At 39.8% G+C, this 25,107-nt stretch overlaps 1 protein-coding gene across 1 annotated transcript; it reads left to right on the top strand.

Moving 5' to 3' along the window:
• The first annotated feature begins 8,231 nt into the window (after nucleotides 1-8,231).
• Nucleotides 8,232-21,253, top strand: LOC132814079 (uncharacterized). Its single transcript, XM_060823367.1, has 5 exons — nucleotides 8,232-8,262; nucleotides 10,985-11,104; nucleotides 17,059-17,360; nucleotides 18,127-18,166; nucleotides 20,862-21,253. Exons 1-5 carry the CDS (start codon nucleotides 8,232-8,234, stop codon nucleotides 21,251-21,253), a joined length of 885 nt encoding a protein of 294 aa, XP_060679350.1.
• The last annotated feature ends 3,854 nt before the right edge of the window (nucleotides 21,254-25,107 follow it).

Here is a 25,107-nt window from a genome sequence, read left to right as displayed (position 1 = left end):
AGAAATATGATTCATAAGTAACTATTCTAGGTTGTATATTGTCCTTTCAAAAGAATGAGAGTCGACTAGAAAATTTGGTCAATAACAACGGCAAATACTGAAGAAATTGGTTCATGGCTGACAGCATCCTAATGAGGAAGAATGATTCCATAAGGGGTTAAACCAACCAAGTTTAAGTCAGAAAGCTAAAGATAAAAAGGAAATTTGAAACGTACATTGAGAGAGGTTAAGAGGTAAGAAAGAGGATTGGAAAGACATGTTGAAAATATAATGGAAAAGGGAGGTAGACTGCAATGAGCTAACAAACCCCCATCTAATTCTTTTACACGTTTGTGATCTTTCTGTATGAGCTTAATGTGTTGAATATGGAAGGTGGATACAAAGACCAGCCAAACCCATCATGCTGTACGTCTCTCAGATACAGAGGCTCATTTAAAACAGCATTTCACTGATGATGAGAGCTCCGTGCAGCCGTTAGCCCCAGCCAATGGTTCTTCAGAGATCTGAACACAATACAGTAATGCATACATGTCGCATTTCGATGAATGAAAATGAAGTGAACAGACTCCGTTGTTTGACCAATCAGATCAGAAGAGGAAAGAGGGAACAGTGATCTTAAGGCGAAATAGAAATAAGAAATCTTCACATCACGATTTTTTCAATGCAACTGATGTGTAAGATAATCAGAGGCTAAAATAGGGTGGACAATAAGAGCCTATTTCCTCGGATGGTGAAGGCGAAAACAAGGTTTCATGGCATTAAATTGAGGGGTGATAGATTTAGGACAGATATCAGGAGCAGTTTCTTTACTCAGAGATTAGAAGGGGCGTGGAACGGCCTGCCTGCAACAGGACTTAATCTTGCAGATGTTAAGGGAATTTACATGGCATTGAACATGCAAATGGATAAAAATGGAATGGTGTAGGTTTGATGGGCATCAGATTAATTTCACGTGTGGGTGCAAAATCGAGGGCCGAAAGGCCTGTCCTGCGCTATAACGTTCTATGTTCTATATTCTGTATGTTTTTGACTGGTTATTATTGTTCAGATGTGTTTTAGAACTGGCTTTATTATTGATATGCTGACAAGGTCTGCATGATACTGTATCGCCGAACCTCTAGTTCACCATTCTAGAGTTGCAAATATGGAAGTACGGGGCAGTGCTGAGTAACCTGCAATTTGTTTTACGTTATTCTCGTTGCACGACTGTTTGAGTGCGAGAAATATGTGACAGGTTGTTGTCTCTCAAACGAGTTCTACAATTCCTTATGTGGCTAAAGGATTCTCTTTAACATCAACTAGTCCCTGCATTTTCGACAGCACAACGTCACTGAAGCATTGAAATAGCTTGGGACATGTCAAAAGGCACAAAATACATTATTTTTATATCATTCGTTGAACTAACGACGTTAGCTCATTTTAATAGGTGGTTATTAATGATTAAAGCTTTGTCTTCGAATGAGATAGATGATGTCACCGTTAATTCTGGTTCCACCGCAGATGTGCCCTTCATCTCACTGTTTCATTGACATGCTCTCATGTTCAGTGGCCCTCTGACAGTTTTGTGCTGGATCGACCATGTTCTGAGTGTCTGTGGGGCTCAGTGTACAGTAATAAACCGTGATTCTGTCAATTCTATTTTCAACACATTCAGCTGTGTAGTGCGATTCACATGATCAAACTCAGAGAAAAGGCCGAATTCTGAAAGGTGTGTCTCTGGTCTTGATGTAATGGTTCTCTTCAGGAGATATTCCCTGACGCAGCTGGAATGCTGCCAGAAACAGAAGAGTTCAGGATCGCTGCTTAGTGTAGCTATATGGTTGTAGAATTACAGGACATCATCTCCCACATTCAATGTGATTGCGGCTGGTCATTGTAAGACAGAATCTGCGCGACAAAACACAGTAAGAATCGGGAGTGAGACTAAATTTAAATAGTTACTTAATTATTTTTATCGCCCAGAATCAGTCCGTTCATCCTGAACAATAAACAGAGAAATAATTGGTAGGGAAGTTGAACAAGAATCTGTTTCATACAACACTGCGACTGGAACAAGCAAGGACTTTGGCAAATGAAATAAAAAGTTCTTCAAAACACAGGCCACACCTTTAATGAGGTAATTTCCCATTCCCCTCCCAAGGGGACATCGGGAATTAGTCGGTTAATTTAAGAGTACGGCCTTTGACAAGTTGTTTCAATCGCCTCAATCCTGTCTGGCTTCCTAGTCTAACTCTTTCACTGCCTTTTTTTTACCAAGTACAGTTGTTAATTTACCCCAACTTTTGCTCTGTGTTGGGACAGGTTTATATCCAGATGATTTTCATCTGTGGAGAACGTGTTGCTGTCTCTGTGTTGCCAGAACTGCTCGAATCAATTTAATTCCCAGCAAAGAGCAGAAGCATAACGTTTCACAAATTGTGAACCTACAGTTCAGAAGAACTGCAGCTAGGAGTAATAAACAGAGAGCTGCAGACGATCTGTTTGCAGAGATATCACGTTGAATATGATCAGAACTGGCCAAAGTTAAAATTGTTTTCGTCAAGAGATGGGAAAGCCTTGAGTAATTCCCGGACCTTTGCTCATTGGTTCATTATAGATATTGGGTGACAGCCAGGTAACTTGTAGCTGCTTTATTCTTAAATTGCATTACTTTCAAGCTCCTGTTAGCCTCACTTCATGTCATGATCTTTGTGAAAAAGGAACAAAATACTGAAAAACTGTCACTGGAACTGAAACGTTGATTCAGATACTGCCAAACTGGGTGAGTTTCACCCGGTGTTTCGGTTTTGTTTCAGATATCCAGTAACTGCAGTTCTTTATAATTTATTTAAAAAAACAAACTCAGTTTGTTCATCTGACAACACCGTGATGGACAGAGTCTAAACAAAATATCGCCCCATCAATGTTATTATTTCTGTAGTCAACACTAGAAAAGGGAAGTATTTCTTGTTCTTCAACTATCAGAACTGGAGTTCCCCAGTTAACATAGCTGCTCTCTGACGATGACAGCTCCCTGCAGCAAATGTGGAAGGACTGTGTGTCTGAGCGATTTGGAATAAAATAATTAGGTAAATAAAAATAATTTTTAATGAATGTGACGGTAGAATCGAATGCTGTTTTCTCTGCATTTGCTGGCAAGTGCCATTGGCTGGCATGGTAATTCAGTGGTTGCAAGGCTGTCGCAATGCACTGGGTACATAGGTTCTATTCCACTTTCTGGCGAACATCTCTCATGGTGTGTACAAATTTTTGCTGCACTCCAGGTATCCGCACACAGTTCAATCATGTGCAGGCAATGTGATTAGCTGTGGGCAATGTGTGGTTACTGGAATGCGATAGAATAGGGTTCATGTTTTTCAGTGGGTCAGTTTGGTTTCAATGGGCTGCATGGCTTACTACCATATTGTCGACATTCTACATTGTCAAGAGCTGGTTTTGTTTAACTTCACCTTTTATCATCGCATATGTAACTTATGCACTTATATCAGATGCAGTGTGTCAAAAAGATGACTCACCAATCTATTGCCATGCCATACACCATGTTTGCACAAACTTAAACAGTTAATACAGGTGTTGCAGTTTGTATTGGTGTTAACGCTGGTGAGTCAAAATGACATTGTTGAATGGGTCAGGACCTATCATAATGGCTATTGCAAGGGATCATGTTTATTTTTTTTCTATCACATTATCTCTATTGTTTTTCCTTTATAACGGAAGTGCCTCTAATTACCAGTGCTTTTGATACGATATTCCAAATCAAAATACAAGTTGCTGCTTCACCTGTTGACGCATTTAGCAAATATAACAAACCCCAGCCCACAATTCGAGCTTTCTAAATCCTGAACCAGAAGTCGAAAGGTTGAAGACCTGTCTGCACTTCTCGATTAGCAGGACAAACGAACCGTTTTTGCGTATTTCCACCGTCAAAAATGTGCATCTGATATCAACGTAATTTTAAATTTGTCAGCGATGTGGTCACATTAAGGCATAAAACATGACAACCCTGATGAACAGACCAAGCAAATGAACCAATCTGACTTGTCACATCAAAAAAGTACATGAAAAGTGAAACTGACAGAAGCATCAATTTTAGGTTTAATATTGTGGCGATAGAAACGAAAGGGAGACAGAAAACCATGGTTTGTGCGGATGAGCGCATCAGAAGTCTATGGAGCCAATTCGTCCATGGAGTTGATGGCAGCAGCTGCATTGCTAATTGTCAAATTGGAAGGCATCAAAACCGGAGTTAATTTGCTGTTGGCAGAACTATAAATGAGCTGAATGATCCAACTTAATTGTTTCTCTAGAGACACCAAGATGGAATATATGTGGGACTCTGTGTATTTTTCAGAGCTCAGTTCTTTCCAATTGCTTTAGTTTCTGGAGGGAAAAAAAACAATGCACGGGCCAGCGAAAGGACTCTTCTTTGGAATTGCTTACCCCATTGTCGCTGCTATTGGTGTCCCTGGTAAATAATAGATGACAAAACGATAATGTTATTTTCTGTTCTATAAATCTTCTGGCACATTGCTTTTCAGGTCCAGGCTGAATTTATTTGCAGAACTCTACATTTTATGAGATTGAGATAGATCACTAGGCAGCAATATCTTGAGCTGCCACTTTATATACACCTTTAAAATATGTAGCTCAATTTGTTGCATGCAGTGTCACAAGTATATCATATATTTGCGTGAACATCAGTCAGTTATTTTGCTGAATATTAGTTTCTGTAATGATGTTGCACACAAATCAAAAAATCACTTAGTGACTTGTGAGTGATTGTGTGTCATGTTGCAAGCAGTTCGATTTTCGAATACACATCATATGGCATCATTATAAGTAATTCATATCATACAATGATCACGTTAAGGGCATTCTAACTTCGAAAAATACGTTAAGTTATTACAAAAATCAATGGTGAGACTTTCATGAAATAAATAAGTTATGTTGCAGTGAGTTCCCATTCAATAGTCAATATTTTAAATGTGATTTTAAATAAGACATGGACACATTTGAAAAGGTTTAGGAGAGAGAAATTTGCTAAAATCTGTGACGAAAATTGTATGATGCTGATAGGTTTTGTACATTTTCATTCAAATTTTGTGTAAATACTCATATTTTAATGATAATGCAATATGGATGTCTCAATTTGCGTTTAGCACTGGAGAAGCTGGAGTTGTCCATGTTCTTTCAGCCGTCGCATTATGTCAAGATTGATTGATTCGCAGGAGCGTGGATATTAGGAAATTCTGTTGAAAGATGGAAGGAATACTAGTGTGAGCAACAATATGTTTATCAAAGAGATAGATTATTAGAAGCATTCTTAAGAAAGAAGAGTAGAAATAACCTTCCAGGGAGAGACTTCCAGGGATTAGATGCTCGACAACTATAGATTGAGTGGGAGAGATGACATGCTTCAGGGATGCACAACAGAGCAAAATGTGAGGCACGTGGTGATGACAGACGTGGTTTATGAATTCTAAATAGATGCAAGTGGCAATTACTGACCTAATAAACATTAAGATGAGATGAATGAAAGTGAGGTGTTGCCAGGCGGAGACCCATTGTATGCTTGGGACAAGGGATGAACTGCATACTATGCGAATGTGAGGGACCAGGGTGACATTCCATCCTTGTCTGTGTGAGTTTTTCATCTGCTTCCTGTGTATGCAAAGGTGCCTGCTGTTTGATCAGGAGTCGTCCCATAGTACAAGATATCCACATAAGATGATTTGGCCAAGCTAAATTGTGCCATTGTGCACAGGTGATATGCAGTTAGATGGGCTAGCTATGATAAACACATGATTACGGGGACATAGTGGGAATAGATGGGATGCCCTACAGAGATTAAGTATTCGAACTGCAAATGACGTCTTTCCCTGCATTAGGAATTCTCTTTGTCTGCAATCATTGAATGGATAGGTGGATATTACCAGACGGAAGAAGTGGTAGTGATACAGATTTCAGTAGCCCCTGTTTTGACTAATGATTTATCCAGCAGTGACACTATACTTTTAGAAGAGTCATTATCTCAGAGTGATGAATGAATGTTTGAGATGATAGCAGTAACAGGATGGACGAGACAATGGCAAGCATTTGAAATTAGCATTGTACCAACTCTCTCTTTTGACCACTTGCAGCCAACTTGGTGTCAATCATAATCCTATCCCGAGGACGATGCGGACTCTCACGTTGTGTCACCAACTACCTGATGGCGATAGCTTTCGCTGATTTCCTTGTTATTTTCACTGGCTGCATTCTGAACAGGATCGGTCGCATTTATCTTAGGTACACGATCCTATCTGCTACGCCAGTGTGTGCATTTAGTGCAGTTTTGGTCTACATCAGCCGTGATGGATCAGTCTGGCTGACAGTAGCCTTCACCATTGATCGTTTTGTGGCCATCACCTGCTCGAGTCTGAGTACCAGATACTGTACTGAGAAAACTGCATTGCTCGTCATAGGCGTGATCTGCTCCTTGTTCTGCAGCAAAAACATCCCTTTGTTCTTTACCTATGAACCCTTGGTTATATTGGATGGGAGGCCTTTGTTCTGTGGCCTCAAGCCTATGTTCTACACTTCACCTGCTTGGCAGACCTACCACTACCTTGACCGTGTCTTGATTCCACTTCTTCCATTCTTTCTCATTCTAGTGCTTAACGCCCTCACTGTTAGACATATTTTAGTGGTTAATGCGGCCCGCAGGAGGCTTTGTGGCTCTCTGAACGGTGAAGATCACGAGGTTTCCAAACGCAAGAGGTCTATTGTTCTGCTGTACGCCATCTCCATCAGCTTTCTACTCCTGTGGGGCACATATGTCGGAAGATTTCTCTACATTCAGGTTACAGGACAGGACTACTTTGGTGGACTAGATTTCAATAACCCAAAATACACACTATCAGAGATTATAAATATGCTCCAGTTACTCAGTTCCTGCAACAACGTCTTCATCTACGCGATATCTCAAAATAAGTTCCGAGAGGAAATGAAGAACGTGCTAATGTGTCCTTTTGTCTTAATCACCAGCTGGTTTAAATGGCAAAACACGCAACAGAAAATCACCACATAAATTCTCTTACATCATTGTCTATAAGAATGTTTTACTGCATGACATTTTTGGGTATTTTAGCTTCTGAACTCGTGAAATCTTAGACTCTCTGTTGTAACAATAATTATAGAATACGGAACAATCGAAGGTGCTGAATTTCTGGGTGGTGTGGAAAATCAAAATCTGCATCTACGATCTCTATTGCGGAATTCTGAGAGGGGAGCAATAAATTGTGTATGAAATTGCCCCAGCGATGAGGAACACCAGTAACAGTAATATCTAAAGATCGGTGAGTTTGTGCCTACTTGCTTGGGAAATGAAAAGTTTGAATGCAGATGAGGTCGAGCGATTTAAAATCACTTGGAGTCTGAACAGGCTGGAGGAGGTAATAGTTCCCGTAGAATGCAAGGATTGACATGCAAACAATGTACAAATTTTAGGAACCTGGGAGACGGAAGAACAATGACACAATCAAGTTGATCAACACAGCGAAAATTTAGAATTTGTCAGCATCTAACTGGGAATTTGTTGGAGGCAGAATCTAAAGAGACTTTTGAAATGGAAGACTTGCATTTCTGAACAGCAGAAATGGTTCTGTTCTATCGAAGGTGACTGACCTCTGGTGAATTGCTCTTTTGGAGGACATTCACAATAACCGAATAGGCTCCCTTTTGCGCTCTAATATTTCTCTGATTTCATTGTTAATTTGAGGACCAAAAAGTAAAATCAACTTTACATAACATTTCCACGACGAAAGTATGTCTTGCTGATGGTAGTGAAATCTAGATTATGTACATGGCGTGAATCTGGTGCTGTGTAAATCGTAACTGCACTGGACCCAGTGTCTGTTTGTATTACATTAAATGAAACCATGTACCCAGTCATACTTCATCAAGTGATACCTTTGATTGTATTGCAGCAGATCATGTTTCAATTTAGTCTCTATGCTTGCCCAGTTACTGAATCGGAACGTATGTCATGGGCTTGCATATTTGTCCATTCAGCATGCTGCAATAATCAACAGGACAATGTCTTGTAGAGCTTTTCTCTCGTTTCCAGTTGTCTGTGTGCACCACGTACACTTTGGATTCCATGTAATCATTAAAATCTGTCGAAAGCAAAATTGCATAAATGTAAAGACTCGGCCTGAAGTATCTTGTTGGCAAAGTGTTTTTATATCGAGATGGACCTATGCGGGACGCATAAGTCATTTCGTAAGCAATTTAAAAATGTGGTGGTTGGTTTACTTGATATTTTCCGCACCCTCAAGCTTTTTTTTTACCTTCGTTTAAAACTGTGAAGCGTTTTGCTGGACTTATTTCAGTACATCCGTCGACTTTTGGATTTCTCCATGAGTATCTGTGTTCCACATCAGGATTGTCACAAAGTTGGGTTTCATTTGTAATCTAAAATTCAGAGAGACATATGATTGTGTTGGGATTTCCTCTCGATTTTGTGAACAAAATTCGAAGGTGAACTCTTCTGACTGATTTTCCGAATTAATCGCTCAGGGTAATATTCTACAGGCAAAGCGGCAGGCGGAATGAAAATTCAGTTAGTATGTATTCTGAAATTAACTAGTTCCTTGAATTGTGAGCGTGACACGGAAATCAACTGGTATGTTTTTTTTAAAAAAGACAAGTTTTGATATCGGTTGGATAATGCAGGTTCACAATGTTTCTAGGTGTGCATGTACCCCAAGACCTGATGAGCCGTTTGACTCTTCATTGACCTCTGAATATATTTTACAATGCAGTCAATTCAAGGAGCAATTAGGAAAGGGCAAAAACTTTTGCCTTTACCAGTGACAACAGCTGGGGTTTTCTGGAAAATTGATTTATTCGGAATTTCCTCATGAACCACTCATACCAGTTCAAACTGTTGAAAACAGAAACTCACAGACTCTGCAGTATACTGCTTCTCGCAGAGACGAGCAGACAAGTAAGCTTGAAATGTTTCACAATTCGTTTGTTGGTTATAACACAAAAGTTCAATTATTAGAAATATTTTCTTTGAATGGACTAACGCTGCTCATTTAAGGAATGAATACAGAACTTATTGCGTGCCTTTTGAGATGGCAAAATGTGATTTACTGTTAAACAAATGAGGCGCTGTAGAAAAAATAACAAACACTTTTGTAGTAGTGAAGTATTTCGATGAAGCATGGAACAACAGCACTCATTTGAGAGACATCAAAACGTCACATGATTCTAACCATTAATACATTGGAAGAAACTGAATCAGTTCAAACACATAACAATGGAAGCCAGTAGAGGGCGTCTTTGTATCACTTTAAACAGAAAAGAGACTGACAGGCATGCAAATGGAGAGAGAGATTGTGAGCTTCTTATTCATCAGGTTTTAATCATTCATTCAACAGTCCCTCCCGGGCAAAGTTTGTCCCATTGCAGGCATAGATGGACACATACACAAACACACACGCACGTGCGCGCGCAGGCACACACACAGACACACACACACAGACACACACACACATCGAGACTCACACACACATCGAGACACAGCTCCACGTGAGCAGCAATATTTGATGACTTCAACAACAAGAGAGACAGAAAAAGAGAAAGAGGTTTTCACACTTCCCTTTGAATCAACCTCCAAAACAACAGACAGTCGATCGCACCCAGATTCAGATATCGAGATATTCACAAATATGGAAACACACATTATTACACACTAAATAAAAGCACTCATAATTACAAACACGCCCAGAGTGTCTGGAGCAAAGGCATCGAAATATGCAGAAAGAGAAACAAAAGCACAAATAAATGGACGCGTGCGCACATGCACATTCACTATCTTGGTCTCTCTGACAGTCCATTTCTCAAATTTTACATTTGAATTCTTGAAAACGTCGAAATTCGGAGAGTAGAGTGCAAAATTGGCTTTCTCTATGGGTTGGAGTACCGAGAGCTGAGCTCTCATTCTCCCAATTGTGTGTCCATAATTTAGGAATGATATGAAGAAACATGACTTCTCACAAAGGATTGAGAAAGTTAGGAATTCTAAATGGAATTTGTAATCAATCAGCAAAACTATTCCACCACAATCACAAGATAGAAACAGACATCTTTACTCTTGGTGTGAAATTGATGAACGCTAACAGCAGAGAAAGACATTGATTTGCTCATTGGTTAGTCTACAGTTTGTTCTGTCTTTCTTCATTATTCCTATTGACCTTAAAATGAACGAGAGAGCATAAAGGAAGAGAAGAAGCAAAATTGTTCGCATAACAGAGGAAAGAAAGTCTTGGCCAACTAATGATTACATTTCAAAACCAAAAGGCAAGTTCCATCAATGTGGAGCATTTCTGAGAGACACGATTGGGAGCGCCCACGAATAACATATTTAGCTCAATCACAGGGCAGGTATGCAATAATAATTGCATTGGATAAGTTAGATGTGGACATGAAGTTACAGTGAGGTGACGAACATCAATTTTTAAAACGATCTGAAACTTTGAATGTGAAAATGTACCATATATAATGTGCCGTCCCGAACTATACCCAGTGCTCACTTTATGATCTAACCAGGGATTTGTACAGCAGCAGCCAACTTTACCTTCCATCAACACGTTGTATACGGTGGAGAATATTTTGAAAGTCTATTGGTATAAATGAAGACATATTTGATTTGAAAAATTGCTGAGAATGGACACTAAATTTGAAATCAACTTCCTAAATACATACACAGTTGCACAGTACAGAGCAGAACCTTTGGCTCAACCTTTTAATAAACTGGTTGTGACCCACTTGCCAGCATTTGATATCCGTCGAAAATCTTCCTATTCATGCACCCAACCAAATGACTTTTAAATATCACAATTGTACCCGACGCTAACAATTTCTCTGGCACCCCACGAATTTCAAACACCACCCAAACGCTCTCTTTATTACGTGTTTTTTTTAATTATTTCAGAATTTTATTATTGCAGTATCCGAGATTGGACTGAAAGCCGAGATATCATTGATGAAAAATGTGTTAATAAATACAAGCTCTGCGAATGCCCTGAAGTTATGTGGAATCGGATTCAAAAACGTACTCTTTTATTTTGCAATCTCCCCTGTCCATGTCCAGACCGTCGCAATAGGATCATGAGCAGTGCAATTCCGATTTGATCATGCACTGTAGGCATTGTGAAAGATGCATGTCCAATGTGGCCGCACCTGCTGCAGGGTGATGGTTACTTGGTCTCCGTGAAATGTGAAAGAAAGCAGAATTTGGGAAAGACATTGGAGGTTGTGGCGGGAGGGGGTAGCTTTTATTAACACCGATTACAGACCTCAAAACCCGAATAAGGCACTCATAGTCCCGCACTGACAATGAATTAGCCTGAAGCTGTGGTGCCGCGTGTCTCAAACACAAGCCACAACGACAGGTTGTTATTTTTGTTGGTGGGGTGCAACGGCAAACAGCGTGCTTGCGCATTCATCCTGATTGTGGAGTGGCAAGCCATGAATTCCTCTGCAAAATGGACAGGGGTGGGGTTTATTAAATCTTTTTGCTGGGGATTTACCCACGGAAATTTCAAACTAACAGGAATACTGCAGGAAGGCTGGAAGTGAGAAGAAAGTCATGTCTGGCAGAATCTTTGTAGAGAAAAGCAGATTTTCCAGTAATACATACGGGAGGCTGAACTTGAAATGTTAATGAGCATTTACTCTCCACAGATGCTGCTGGATGTGTTAAATTTCTCCTTCATTTCAGATCTCCAGCATTTACTAAAGAGAAATGTTGATCATTTTTGACTTTCCATTCTGAACTGGTATTGAAGGTCTTTATTGCTTTTTTCTGAAGTGTATCTAAAGCAGAGACTCGGCGGCGGAGAAACTGAACTCATCTGTCACATCAACATCGTTTAATCCATGATGTTCTGAGCATTTGTTTGGAAGTTAGAAGACAAATGTTCATTTCTTCTGTCTGTCGGCAAAGGCTGCAGCTAAGAATAAGATCCATGAAGTGGAAACCCAACTTCAATGGATATGAATGGATTGGAGCCAGATAACTTGCAATCACGTTGTCTTGCTTTCAAGCAGAAATTGTTCTGACACTTTCGAGATATATTCCCATGAATGGTGCATTCAGTGGTCGCAACGTCAAAGCAATGTTGATGACAAAACAGAGAAAGAAATTAAGATTCTCACGGATAAAGCACTTGTGACAAGCGCGAGGGTGATAGTTCACTGATGACCAGGAAAAATTTGGATTGTTCTGGGATAATTGAATAAGTAAATGTTCGAAGCAGAACCAAAGTTTTGAAAGATGGCAGAAGTGAACATAGCTTTGAAGCAAAATCTCTTCAATAGTCATGTCACTAATAAATGTGCAATTAGATGAACATGCATGAGTACTCAGAAGGCTTCGAAAGATTATCCAGACTGGCGAATTCAATTTCACCTGCGCTAGCGATTTTGGGAAAGGGTTCAAATACCCGACTGAGTTGGAAATTCATTGATGCTGAGTATGGAAAGGGATTCATTGGGTCATCACACATGCTGACATATCAGCGCATTCACACTGCAGAGAGAAGAGACGTTTAAAATGTCCAAACTGCGAGAACTTCTGTACAGTTTCTGGTGAACTGATTCTTCATCAACGTGTTCATAATGACGACAGACCATTCTTCGTATCTCACTTTGGCACTGGGTTCAAGAGATCATCTCAAATTACTGTATAATCAGCGAAATCATGCCATGCGATTACGATCTCTGGCGATGAGTGTAGAAAGATATTACCCACTTCATCCAAACGTTTGGGACATCAATGATTCGTCTTGCCAATGGGCAAAAAGCCTTTCTTGACTGGTGGGAGGGAATCTAGTCACACTGCAACAAATGCATAAATGAGATCGCATTCATATCTTGTAATACATTGTTGTACGTCTTGAGATAGACAATGAAACAAACACTTTGAAACGTACTTTGGCAGAAGGTCTATTTTAGGTTGGTCATTGAGAAGGTGACTACAGATACTTCCAAACAGTCAAAACAGTCACGCAGTTTTTTTGCGCACAGACTATGATTACCAATGTTGTGTATGAATGGATTTCACCAAGAAAGAGCTTCCACTTTTCTGAATTGAGTTGATGTTTTTTTTTATTTTTTTTACTGGACGCATCGACGACCTGGTGGTATATTTTAATGAAAGGTAGATGGAGGTTTAGAAGGACTTGAGGGACAAGCAAGTGACCTTTGACTGTTCAATTCACTGCCGTTAAAGGTGGTACAGTCGAAACTCAAAAATAATTAAGAAGAATTGAGAAGTTCTCACACAATGTCAACAAAAGTCTACAAAGTCAGTGACACTGAAAATAATTCCATTTGTTTTAGCTCAATTTACATAGTCCTATGTTGCACACATGTATTCCCGAAACTATGAAGTTTCTGGGATTGGAAGCCACTACATTTTAAGATTCACTACCATGTTTACATTCCCGATTATCACCATTCCTATCTACGTAATCTCCTGCTGAAGCACAGACTTCTAAAATATCTGAACTCATCTCATTCAGGTCTATTATATATTCTTGAATTAAATGGCTTAACAACGTTGGCCACTTTTCCAGTTGCATCAGACAAACACTCTGGAATTTCGTCCTTAAACTGTTCCTACTCTATATACCCAAATCGTCCTTAAATACATCCCTGAATCCATTCCTCCATGACCAAACTATCTATCACCTGTTCTAATATGACCTAGACAAAAAAAAACATTGCGGATCTGGAGACCTGAAATAAAAACAGAAAGTATTTTTAGAAACTCAACACGTCTGGCAGCGTCTGTGAAAGAGAAACACTCCTAATTCAAAATTACTGTCCTCTAGAAATGAAGAGACGTGGAAAATTGCTGGAGTTTTGACTGGACAGAAAGGTATGTAACCAGATTCTCCCCAATGTTCACTTGCTGATGTTTCAGCCGGATGATGACTGAGTGAATCTCTTCCACAGTTTCAGCAAGTGATTAGCGTATTCTCTCCTTGATACCACCAACGCGTATTCTGCACAGAACGGCAACTGAATCGTTTGCTACATAATGCAACATTTCTTCATGTTAGAGATGCATTTCGGAATAAAACATGCTTTACTCTCTGTTCTGATCCATCAGATTATGGCTTAAGCTTTGTCCGCACAAGCAATACAAGTGCAATTTCTCTACAATGCAAACAGGGTTTTTTTCCTTCCATCTTCCAAACCCGATAATACTTAAATGATAAATTAGTCGACTTCACCCCGTTCTAATAGAATGGTTGGCTCAAATTTCCTCCATGCGTCATTTTTTCTGCCCTTATCATTGTCTGTGAAATTGATTTTTAAATGGAAAAGCATCAGGGAGAGTACATTCAAAATCACAAAGGCAGATTGTGAAATTGAGTTGAAAGGATCTGATTATTTCTGTGGAAATTACTAGGAAAATGTGACCAAGAACACTTATCAGGTTATCATTGAATCACGACTTTTTAACTAATAGCCTTCATAATACTCTGGCATTGATTGAAGGACAGAGAGATATGAGAGGCAGAAAACGAACAAGGAGGGTGAGTTGTTCCTACAACAGCGCAGGAATGTTGACAGGATCTTTCAAATTCTCCAACACCATCAACCGGAAGGGCCAGGGCAACAATTCTCACACACTTCACTTTAACCCGCATACTGTCCTGTTTTGTGCAACATTCAGCACTGGTGGTATTGATGACCAATCATATCAACGAGTTCTTTCCAGCATGTAAACAAGGTCTTCGACACAGAGTCAATGCTTGAGTTCCAGTCAGTCTTCTTCAGACCTGGATCTGAAACCTGTCTGTGAGAAGCAACAACTTCACCACTCAGGATGCAACGAAATGCAGTGATATTGGTAGCAAACCACAGCCTCGTTATAGCAAAGAAAGGAAGCCTTCGACCACTCCTCTGTGTGTTACTGCCCCATTGTTTGCCTATCACACTTCAGTTTATCCTGCCTCACCTTGTTCTTCAACAGAAGTATTGTTTCAGGATCTCGTGGAAGAATGAAACTAGAGGATCTTAGTTCTGTGATAATACGACTGACAGAGTACTGTTATCTGATGAAGAGAACAGGGACAATACACTCACTTAAATCCTGCTCTGTTATAACGTACTATACATTTGGACTTACTTTGTTACAGCCTCTTTCAGTGGTCTTCTCTCACTCAACAACAAGTTGAAGATGAGGGTTTTCACGTAACGAAGTGTCTCAGAGTTGCATAGGTACTTAAGGTCACATTAAACGACATGACCAAATGCTTGGCCAAAGCAATCAGTGGTAAGGAGCGTTTTCAAGGAGGAAAGTAAAGTAGAACTTTTTCAAATATTTCGGGAGAAAATTCCAGATTTCAGGGTCCAGGCAGTCCAAGGTATGGTCACCAACAGTAAGGTAATCACAATCGGCAATGGAGTGTGTTCGGAATCGGTGTTCTATGCACTTGGGCCTATAGTTTAAAATACGTGGGTACTGGAGATCTGAACTTATGACATTCAAGTGTTGGAGAAATTCAGCATTTCTGGCAGCCTCTATAGAATGCGATACAAAGGTGAATCTTTAGAATCGTTGCAATGTTTCTCAATGACTTCCTCTTTTAACATAGGTCTTCACATTTTCTTGTGTGTTGATATATTATAAATGGAGCATCATTCGAATCAAACTGTGCAAGCGACAGGGATTCACTTTAACAGGTTAAAAATTCACTGTGTCTCCGTGTTACACCCAGAACAATTTTTAGCAGAGATTTAAGGAGAAGCAAACAAAAACACAGTAACATTAAAACCTGAAAAGAACAGAAATGGGAACATTCAAACATTCACATCATTAGTTATTGGTAAAGTCTTAGATGAAACTTCTTCAGAATGTACACATCCCACCACCAGCAATAAATCCGAGTCCAGAGAAGGAAAGCAGCAATGCCTCATCAGACTGATTGTTGGAATGATCGGATTGTCCCCAAAAGAAGCTCAGACTGCATTCTCTAAAGTTTACAAGAATGCACAATAATCTAATTAAAACATGGAAAATCTTCCTTGCGTTAAATTATAACAGCAGTCTGAAAGGACTGTTGCAGAAACTGTTTTTTTTTAATGTCTGTGAAAGTCAGTTCATCAACGACATTATGTATGCTCACAACAACATTCTCACTGGATAATATCATTTTGACCCTGGGCCTCAGTTGCAAGACTGAGGGAAACCACTGGGTTGAAGGTTCAATTTTCCTGATCAGATGTGTGAACGGGGTCCCACGGAGGTGCTCAGCATTAAACCATCACGAGAAATGTTGAATTAACAAGAGGTAGAGAACGGGGCAGGTAGTTAACAAAAGTAATGCTGGGGACAGTGGTGTGGGGAAGGTTATTTTTGCTCTCTTCCAGCATCATCGCTCCACATTCTTTGGTCAACACATATGACGAAGTAAGAATATGGACAGAGTACCCAGCTCATTACTGCAGGACTAAAAAGGAATGCCGCGATCATTGACAGAAAGAAATGTCCCCACCTTCAACCCCACCACCCACCCTTGTGCATTCGGCTAATGTGGGAGGTGATTACATACTGAGTTCACAGAACTGGTGAAATGACATAAAACTGTAGGTTCCCTCCTCAAACCTACCGCATACTCAGACAATGCACGCCCACAGATCTTGAATCCACTCCGCCCATCAATCACTTCATGGACACTGCAGTGCACAAATCCACTCCCTCCATCCAAAGTACTTCAGTCCAGGTCACGATTAAAAAGTCCAGAGTAATCTGTCGTTCCCCTAACAATCATCTAACTATCAGCTCCCAACCCGGGAAATATGAGTAACTTATTTGGTTTAATCTTGTGTGTCTGTTTACCCTGTGCGTATCGATCACAAAAATTAACATTGCAAATTTCAAACAACACTGTTGCCGAATTCGTCCGCATTTCATTCAGGACCTGCAGTGTTATTGCGTTGTTTGGGTCAGTCCTAATGCCCACTCACTTCTCTCTGTTCAATCTTCAGGTTATTTCAGTCAGTCAGTGACACACAGCCCCGAAGCAGTGACTAAGAAGGAGTGTCAGACTCTCAAGATCAACTGTATTTTTAAAAGTGGTTATTCTTATCATTATTTTGAGAGTGGAGAATTCTTTAAACAAACGGGGGCAGCGACGAAATGGGAGCGGATGTCTAGTGGCGGGAGATTTTTTGTGTCCACAGATAAAACCCAACAGACATTTTCGTTGGAAATTCGGGATGTCAGAGTTGAAGACACCGCCACCTATTACTGTAAAGCTCATTACTGGAAAGTCACACACAGTGATGGGATACGGCTTCCATCCCACAAAAACTCTCATTGGAGATTTTTGCAAAAAGAAATTGAAAAAGTAGCCAATCTGCCCAGAAACCCCCACATTTCTGTCTCACAGCGGCTGCCTCGCAGTACAATTTGCAATTAGACTGGATTAATGTTAAAAACATTCCATGATTCACAAATCTTTGGATGGCAATATCTTTGTAACGACTGGAGTGCGTGAGTGGATGTTGGGAATGACTGATCATTGTCAAAGGATACTGACGTGAATCGGAGTCCTGTTCTAACAGCTGAAATCAGGAATTGACGTTCAGCTGTAATGCCCAAAATCTCAGCAAATCCTGTGAAGTTTTACACCGACATATACCACTGTGACATTTTGGAGCAAGGCACAGTGAAAGAAGCCCGATCACAAACATCTTTACAAGTAAAGTATACATTCTCCGGCCGCAACACTCAATTGTCAGCTTGAAGTTCACTTCACTGTAATGCAGGTTGATATCTTTACAATTCCCGTCAAGAACTAATTTGTTTACTCGATTCTTCTTCGCTGATATGAAGTGAACGTCCACCTCCTGTACTCCTGTACCATTTGATAAAAGAACAAGAGATGAACTTGAGCAAAAGGGAATTTGGACACGGAGAATATCGCCTATTTATTTAAATCACTTGAATAATTAGTTTGGTCAAACAGCGTGCTGATGATGTTTCGATGCTTTGAGGTAACATTGGTTCTTGTGCAGAGGAGACTAAAAGGAGTATTGCTGTGTTGTTATGACGATGTAGATGGATCCGGAACGTCGGTGACTGTCACAGCTGGTAAGTGACTCTGCATTCCATCTTGCTATTGATTATGTTGCTGAATGATCGATTCATTGTTATTAGCTTAAATATAAAGAAAGTAAACAAATATTTTAGAAGGAATCGCTTCTGGTCCAATATCAGAGTTGCTTGTCAGCAGAATATACGTGCCAGGTCCTGGTTTGCACAGGCGAAAAGAATGAATGACACCTGGTCCGGAGTCAACGGTTTCACTGTACTTATGGTATCAATGGCCAAACCGGTCAATAGCGGGACATCAACAACATGGCGAACAGGTGATTTAATGAATAAAGAGTGCCGACTGTCTGGGATCCATTCCAGGAGTTATCTGTGACCGAGGGAGCTCTTTTTGTTGCTTAGGTCACAGAAGCAAGCTTTCAGAGCTTTGCACCAGGCAGAGATTCAAGCCCAAATTCCAAACGTTCAATGAAAACATTTCACCCACGAGAAAATCAGGAATACTACTTGGCGAACCTCAGGTCGAAGGTATCTGGCTGTACGTCAAGAAAAGTTATCCTATTTGAGGAATGGGAGTCAGGAATGACCGAGTTATCATTTCTTCTCAATTCATTTCATATATGCATTCGTTTAACCAATCATATTTCCATTTGCCTGCCTCAGAATTGAACGTGAGACTGTAAAGATGTTTGGTTCATTTAATGTCGATGTTTTCAGACGTCGGTTTGCTGTAATGAAGGTGATTATTGGAACCAGCTCAAACTGAAGAATGCTCATTTAGAAACAGCAAGTAACATTTCATCAAAAGGAATATGTGAAAATTTCTGGGCCGTCGTTCAAATTAAACCCCCTCATCAGGATGTTGTATGAGTTATATGAAGCAAAGGGCTGGAATGTTTTCTACTCTGAAATGTTTGTTAGAAATTTGTTCTCCTTACTTGAGAATGAATTAATTTGTTTTCGAACAAGTAAAGCTAATATTCACTCGACATTCATTTGAGATAACGTTATTGTCCTTTGTGAAGCTATTCTGAAGTGTAAGCGCCATTGCCTACTGTTTAAAACTAGCAGAGTGATGTAATATGAACATGTAGAATTATTGAGGGGGTGGACGGATCGATGGAATTTTCCCCAGATAGAAAAGTCTATCCAACAGTGTCACAATTTGCAATTAGGGGTCAGCAAATCGGACGACGAAGAGCAGAAAGTTTTTCAGACGATCGATTGTTTTGAATCAGTGGCATTTTGTATCTCAGAAAGCAGTGGAGACCCAAGCGTGAACTGCTTTCGCTGGTTCTGTTTTGCATTAGGAGCAGCGAAGCACGAAGAGACTTCATGAAAATCTTAAGAACGATGGCCTCGAAACTGGGATGGAAGAGACTGAGCTCAGAGCAATAGGCCACTAGCAGAACAAATAAAGTAACGAAGGTGAAGAAATGTGCAAAATATGGAACTTGCCATCAGAGTAGTTCGAGCACATTGTATTGAGGCATTTATAGAAGGTTTTGAAAACACAGGGAGGAGAATGAAATACACCAACACACTGTGTTAAATGGACAATGTGAATTAGATTTCAGGCATAAGTGAACGTTGGCATAAACGAGCAGCAATAAATCAGTTTGGCTGAATGGCCCTGTCTTCATTTTTACTGCAAAACTGAAAAGATTTCCACTCAGAAAACAATAATCCAATGAAAGTCATTGCAATTGAGGGAAATATGAAAGGTAGTTTCCAGTGTGTAACAATAAAACCACCATGGAGACAGTACAGACAGAACCAAGCAGACTGCTGAGAGACGTTTGTGCAGGTTGCCATGATCGCAAGAAAAGAAAAAGGCACAAAGGAAAACCAGAAATCAATTGATACGAAATTGAAATATTTCACGTCAGCTGCGAATGGTGAGAGAAGACAGTGACGCGATTGGTGATAAAAGTGGATCAAAAATCGGGTATACTCACATGAACAGAGGTAACATGCAGACAATGATTGAACTAACCAGTGCTGATCAAACCCGACATTTATTTTGGATCCTGCTCTCCGTGATGCCACAACATCGTTTGGTTACATTTTGTGTGGTGAAGTTTGGAAATTTATTGTAGAGTTATAGCATCAAACAAACTATCCGGTTTCCCAAACCAAAGTTTTCCATTTGCCAGCGTTTGGCCTGTATCTATGTAAACATTTCTGCCCATCATAGATTTCCAAACGATTTTTAAATGATTTCACTATACCTGTCTCTAAGATTTCCTTGGCAATTCATTTCATATACACTCCACGCTCTGTGCAAAATAGCTGTCTTTTGTGTCCCTTTTCAATCTTTCTCCTTGCGCCTTCACCTTATGCCCTCCAGCTTTCAAGATGACGACAAGATGATCGCTCGAGTTTGTCTGTCAACAAAATGTGTGGATGTTATTTTCTTGAGAATCCTTTGTAATTGTTCCTACTGCACTTACGTTCTCCACATAGCCCTGCATTTTTTTTTTTGCCTGATTCAGCTGCAGCCGATTACCCATTTGAATTTTACAGTTGATTCTGTTTCCAGTAGCCGTTTTGGCAATGTATTGCTCATCACAAGAGGAAGATATGTAAAAGAATTGCCATCTCATCGCCTCATTGGTTTACATTCAGATAAAACATAACATATTCGAATCTAATATCAATAAAATGAACAGAATAACTCCCGTGATTTGCAATTTCAACATTGACTGTATATGTGTTGAATGTCATCCCACAGGTTTCGGTTCCCTGGTGTCCCGGAGTCCACCACTCCAAACTTCTGCTGCTGGTGACACCGTTACATTAAGCTGTGGATACTCAGGGATCTGTCAGTACACAGTTTATTGGTACTGTCAGTCCCCAGGCCAACCTCCGAAATATATGCTTCAAAGACACACCTCAGAAGAGCAGAATAAAGAAAATGTTGCAGGCGGACGAATTTCTGCTTCTCTTGATGCTACGGCGAAAATCAGTTGGTTAATGATCTCGCAAACACAACTAAGTGACTCCGCTGTGTATTACTGTGCACTGAGTCGGCTCTCAACCCGCACCTTGATACACAGTACGGAGAGAGCTGCACAAAAACCTGAACGTGCTGGGAATTACAAGCAGAGTGCCACAGATCACTGAGACAGATCTAAAATACCTGAATATGGGGTGATTACAGACACAATGATATACAGCACGGAGAAAGATTTCAAATAAATGTTCCTCAGGATGGAGTATATTGTTATGGAAATAGTAACACAGAGCACGGAGAAATCCGCACAAGAAGCTGAACACGATGGGGTTACAGACACCCAACATCACTGAGCGCAGGGAGAGCTGCACAAAATCATGTTGGCAGAGGCTTGAGGAGGTGAACTTCGAGCTGGAGTCTTGGATGGATTTGAGCGGGATTGTCTTTATCCAGAATCTGCTCGATTGATTAGTATTGATTGTTTGTCAATGCTCTGTTTATAAAGGAAAACATCCTGTTCACGGGAAGAATTCTCGCTTTATGTAAACCAGCGTCTAACATAACGTGTTTCTTCTTTACACACTGATAATAGAAAATCAATCAGTTAAGAAGATGGCGTGTTACATTTTACACAAGAGGTAAACAGCATGAGCAAATTCGTCAATACCTCGTGTATTCTAATTGAATTATTATTCGAACAGGAAATGCGTGTTGGACAGTTGGGAAACAGCAAAGGTTTGAGGAGTATTTCGTTTCCAGCTTCATGGGTGGGGATTGGCATGCATATCGAGTAACATTCCTCTGTACTGTGTGAGTTCGTGATTTCAGTTTTCAGTTTATAATCTTTTCTGAAGAAACTTAATTCCAAATATACATTCAGACATCAGTGGCATGTTTCACTTCCAAAAAGCATGCTTCTGAGACATACCCATCTGGGTTCTCTCTGGAACTGCACACAGGAACATTTAACCAAAAGTATAAAAACACATAAATTGAACACGGACTGTCAGAGATCAGTGATTTTGACACAGCAACACGTCAGGTAATAGTCTTTTTTTTCTAGTGTTGGCCAAAAGGAGGTTCGATATCATCGCTTTCAAATTATTTTGAATTTTCGCGGTCAGTGTCTTAATTTCTTCAAGTACTTTGTTCTGTTTGTGGTTTGTGCCATCGTGGGAGATTGTTCCAAAGTCTCTAAGTTGTCGGTTGGTTTCAGTTTGTATAGATTCAGCTGCGGTTTTACTGTTTCTCAGTGGAAGATTTCCCTTCAGCATATATGACAATCCCAATTCCCTCCAATCATTTGTTCGATTCTATCCAATCTTGTGGGGGCCGAGCGTTCTCTGAACTTTATATTATTAACAACCTGCAGAGCAGGTTCAGGACATTTACCTAATTTGACCCCGCAAATGTATGCCCATCACATGAAACTCTGTCCAATTTACACTGAATGATATATTAACAGTTGAAATCATGCAAGTATCTCTTCCTTTCGTCATTCTTTCGCTTCCCTGTTCCATCTACTGCTTGTATGAGTGTTTGTATTCTGTTCTAATATGCCTTTGCGTGGATGCATTTGTCTTAATATCTCCATTTGTTGTTCTAGTGAATTTTGTCACGGAGTCACGAATAAGAACTATTTTCTGAATTCAGTTCATGTAACCAGGGCATCATTTAAAACATCCCTGTTCAGTCACCTTCACGTTCTATGTTTTCTGGAGAAGAGTGATCCAACCTATTCAAACTTTTCTTCAGCCGCAATATACAGCTATATTATGCAGGGAGTGATCTTTTGTGGAGTCAGTGCACATTAAGTTAATTCCTTTTTTACTGGATGACATCGAATTTCTAAAATCGCACTGAGGAAATCATACCAAATACCACACAAGGCTCGAGATTGGACTGCCCTTCTAACTTTTACTTTCGTGCACAACCAATGGTAACATATTAGATTAAATTTCCGACAGTTTTTGAAACAGACGCTAAGGCCCAACAAGTCCACACCGGCCCATCGAAGATTAACTCACTAAGACCCATTTCCTTAACCTACATTTACCCCTAACTAATGCACGAACATTATGGACAATATAGCACGGCCAATTCACCTGACATGCAAATCTTTGGATTGTGGGAGGAATGCCACGCAAACATAAAGAGAATGTGGAAACTCCACAGAGGCAGTCGCCCACGACGGGAATAGAACCCTAGTCCTTGGCGCTATAAAGCAGCAGGGCAATCACTGAGCCAACATGCCTGTGAAGGCATGCCTTAGTAACAATGTAAATTTATATTGAAAAGTAGCAGATAGCAATCATTTTCTTCCTGAGCATTTTATTATTATAAGTTCAACCAATTTTAATGGCAGTTCTGCAATTCTCTGCAGTGCCCTGAATCATCGGGATTTTTTTTTCACATCTTCTCAAGTCTTTTATTTGGATTTATTGACAAATCATTTTCTCCGCTCTCAACATCTGAATATCGCAAAACATAACGTCACTTTAATTTCTATTTTCAATTAATACGAATATTGAACGATCCAATTTAGCTGAACAGGATATCCCAAACGTTTTTTCTCTGATTTCTGAATTCAAACTAAAATTTGAAATTTACACGAGATTCACTTTCCCTGGTCAAGAGTCTTTATTAAACTATCTCAAATATCTGTGTCATTAATATTTTCTTGCTAATGAACATCCTATTTGATTGATCTAAGATACTTGTAGTAAATCATTCAGGAAAAGAAAAACTTGATAATTTCTTGATGAGCACATACTCATTATAATCTTTCCAAGGCTAATGGCCAGTCCTCATCAAAATAACCTTTACTGACACCATATTCCGACACAGCAATGAAATGGCATTTCTTTTCTTTTGTGGAAAATGCAGAACTAAAATAAATTTAATATTTAACAACTTTTTCAAAATGGCAGAGAGAGGACCAGCTGTCCACTATAATTGCTCTTATTTTAGTCATAAATATATCAATACAAGCGGAAATTCTTCTGAAAGGATTGAGAGGCATAGCTTTCCTTGCTCCAAGAAATCGTAAAGAAAAGTGTGTTTGAAGTTAACTGGCGTGGTTAAACCTGACTGACCTTGCAAGGAGAACCATGATTCTTAATGGAACCAACACCTCCTTACTGAGTTTTATAAGTGCAGTTAGTAAATGGTTATGTTTATTCTGAATTTAGTAGCGCGACGTTTGGGGAGATGTATAGCCTGTCTTAAGTTCTGATAACCTTTATAACATTTTTGTTAATTTATTAATGAACAGTAACTCTAATTTATGTAGTCTCAAGACAATTATACATCTTTAAGAAGTCAGATTGGAGCATATCACCATTTCGTTAGCCTGCTTCACATAGGTTTTAAATTAAATTTGTAATTATTTGACCCACGGTGGCTGTACTCGAAAGTTTTGAAGGACCAGTTTTCTAGTATATCTGGTCGGCATGGACGAGTTGGATGGAAGGGTTTGTTTCTGAGCTGTGCGCCTCGATGATTCTATGCTCTGTGGTTATGGCTCCCTTAGTGCTACCCCAGTTACTAAATTTTATTTTACGAGCTCTATCTCTTTAATCATTGCATTTTTTCCCATTGGAGCTAATGGTCATGCTCGAGCAATAACGTCAAAGGACCCCGTGCTCTATCTGACTTAGTTTACATCTAAGTACGCTCTGTATCTCTTACAGTTTCACAAGGCCATGATTGTAATGTGTCTCGTACGTGCCTCCTTGATGACCAGACCGAGCACGCAGTTGTTAAATGCACAAGATGCTATGACTGGTTGTGCAATTGCAAGGTTGACCGAATCAGCTCCTGTCTCTGTTCACAGTTATTGATCAAACTGTCCACCTATTTATTTCCATGAGACTGGACAGTGTGTCAGCTAATTCTATCATAGCTGTGTTATTGTTTATGCTTAGTTTCACGACATAATTTCTGTCCCTTTTTGCTGACATTACGTTCCATCCTGTCTCTGCTTATAATAAGCTACACTACGTCTCTGCTTCTATTAAACTAG

This window comes from Hemiscyllium ocellatum, unplaced genomic scaffold, assembly GCF_020745735.1.
Source record: "Hemiscyllium ocellatum isolate sHemOce1 unplaced genomic scaffold, sHemOce1.pat.X.cur. scaffold_665_pat_ctg1, whole genome shotgun sequence".
NCBI classification, from domain to species: domain Eukaryota; kingdom Metazoa; phylum Chordata; class Chondrichthyes; order Orectolobiformes; family Hemiscylliidae; genus Hemiscyllium; species Hemiscyllium ocellatum.
The sequence above is the reverse complement of the archived record's forward strand: the minus strand, read 5'-3'. Positions and strand labels throughout refer to the sequence as shown.

What these genes read in the sequence shown, in the direction of transcription:
- LOC132814079 (XM_060823367.1), top strand. Translation starts at nt 8,232, where the DNA reads ATGGACCTATGCGGGACGCATAAGTCATTTC. An exon ending in CGGGACGCATAAGTCATTTC is followed by an intron (nt 8,263 to 10,984) that starts GTAAGCAATTTA and finishes TAATTATTTCAG; the next exon opens with AATTTTATTATTGCAGTATC. An exon ending in AAGTCACACACAGTGATGGG is followed by an intron (nt 17,361 to 18,126) that starts ATACGGCTTCCA and finishes TGTTGTTATGAC; the next exon opens with GATGTAGATGGATCCGGAAC.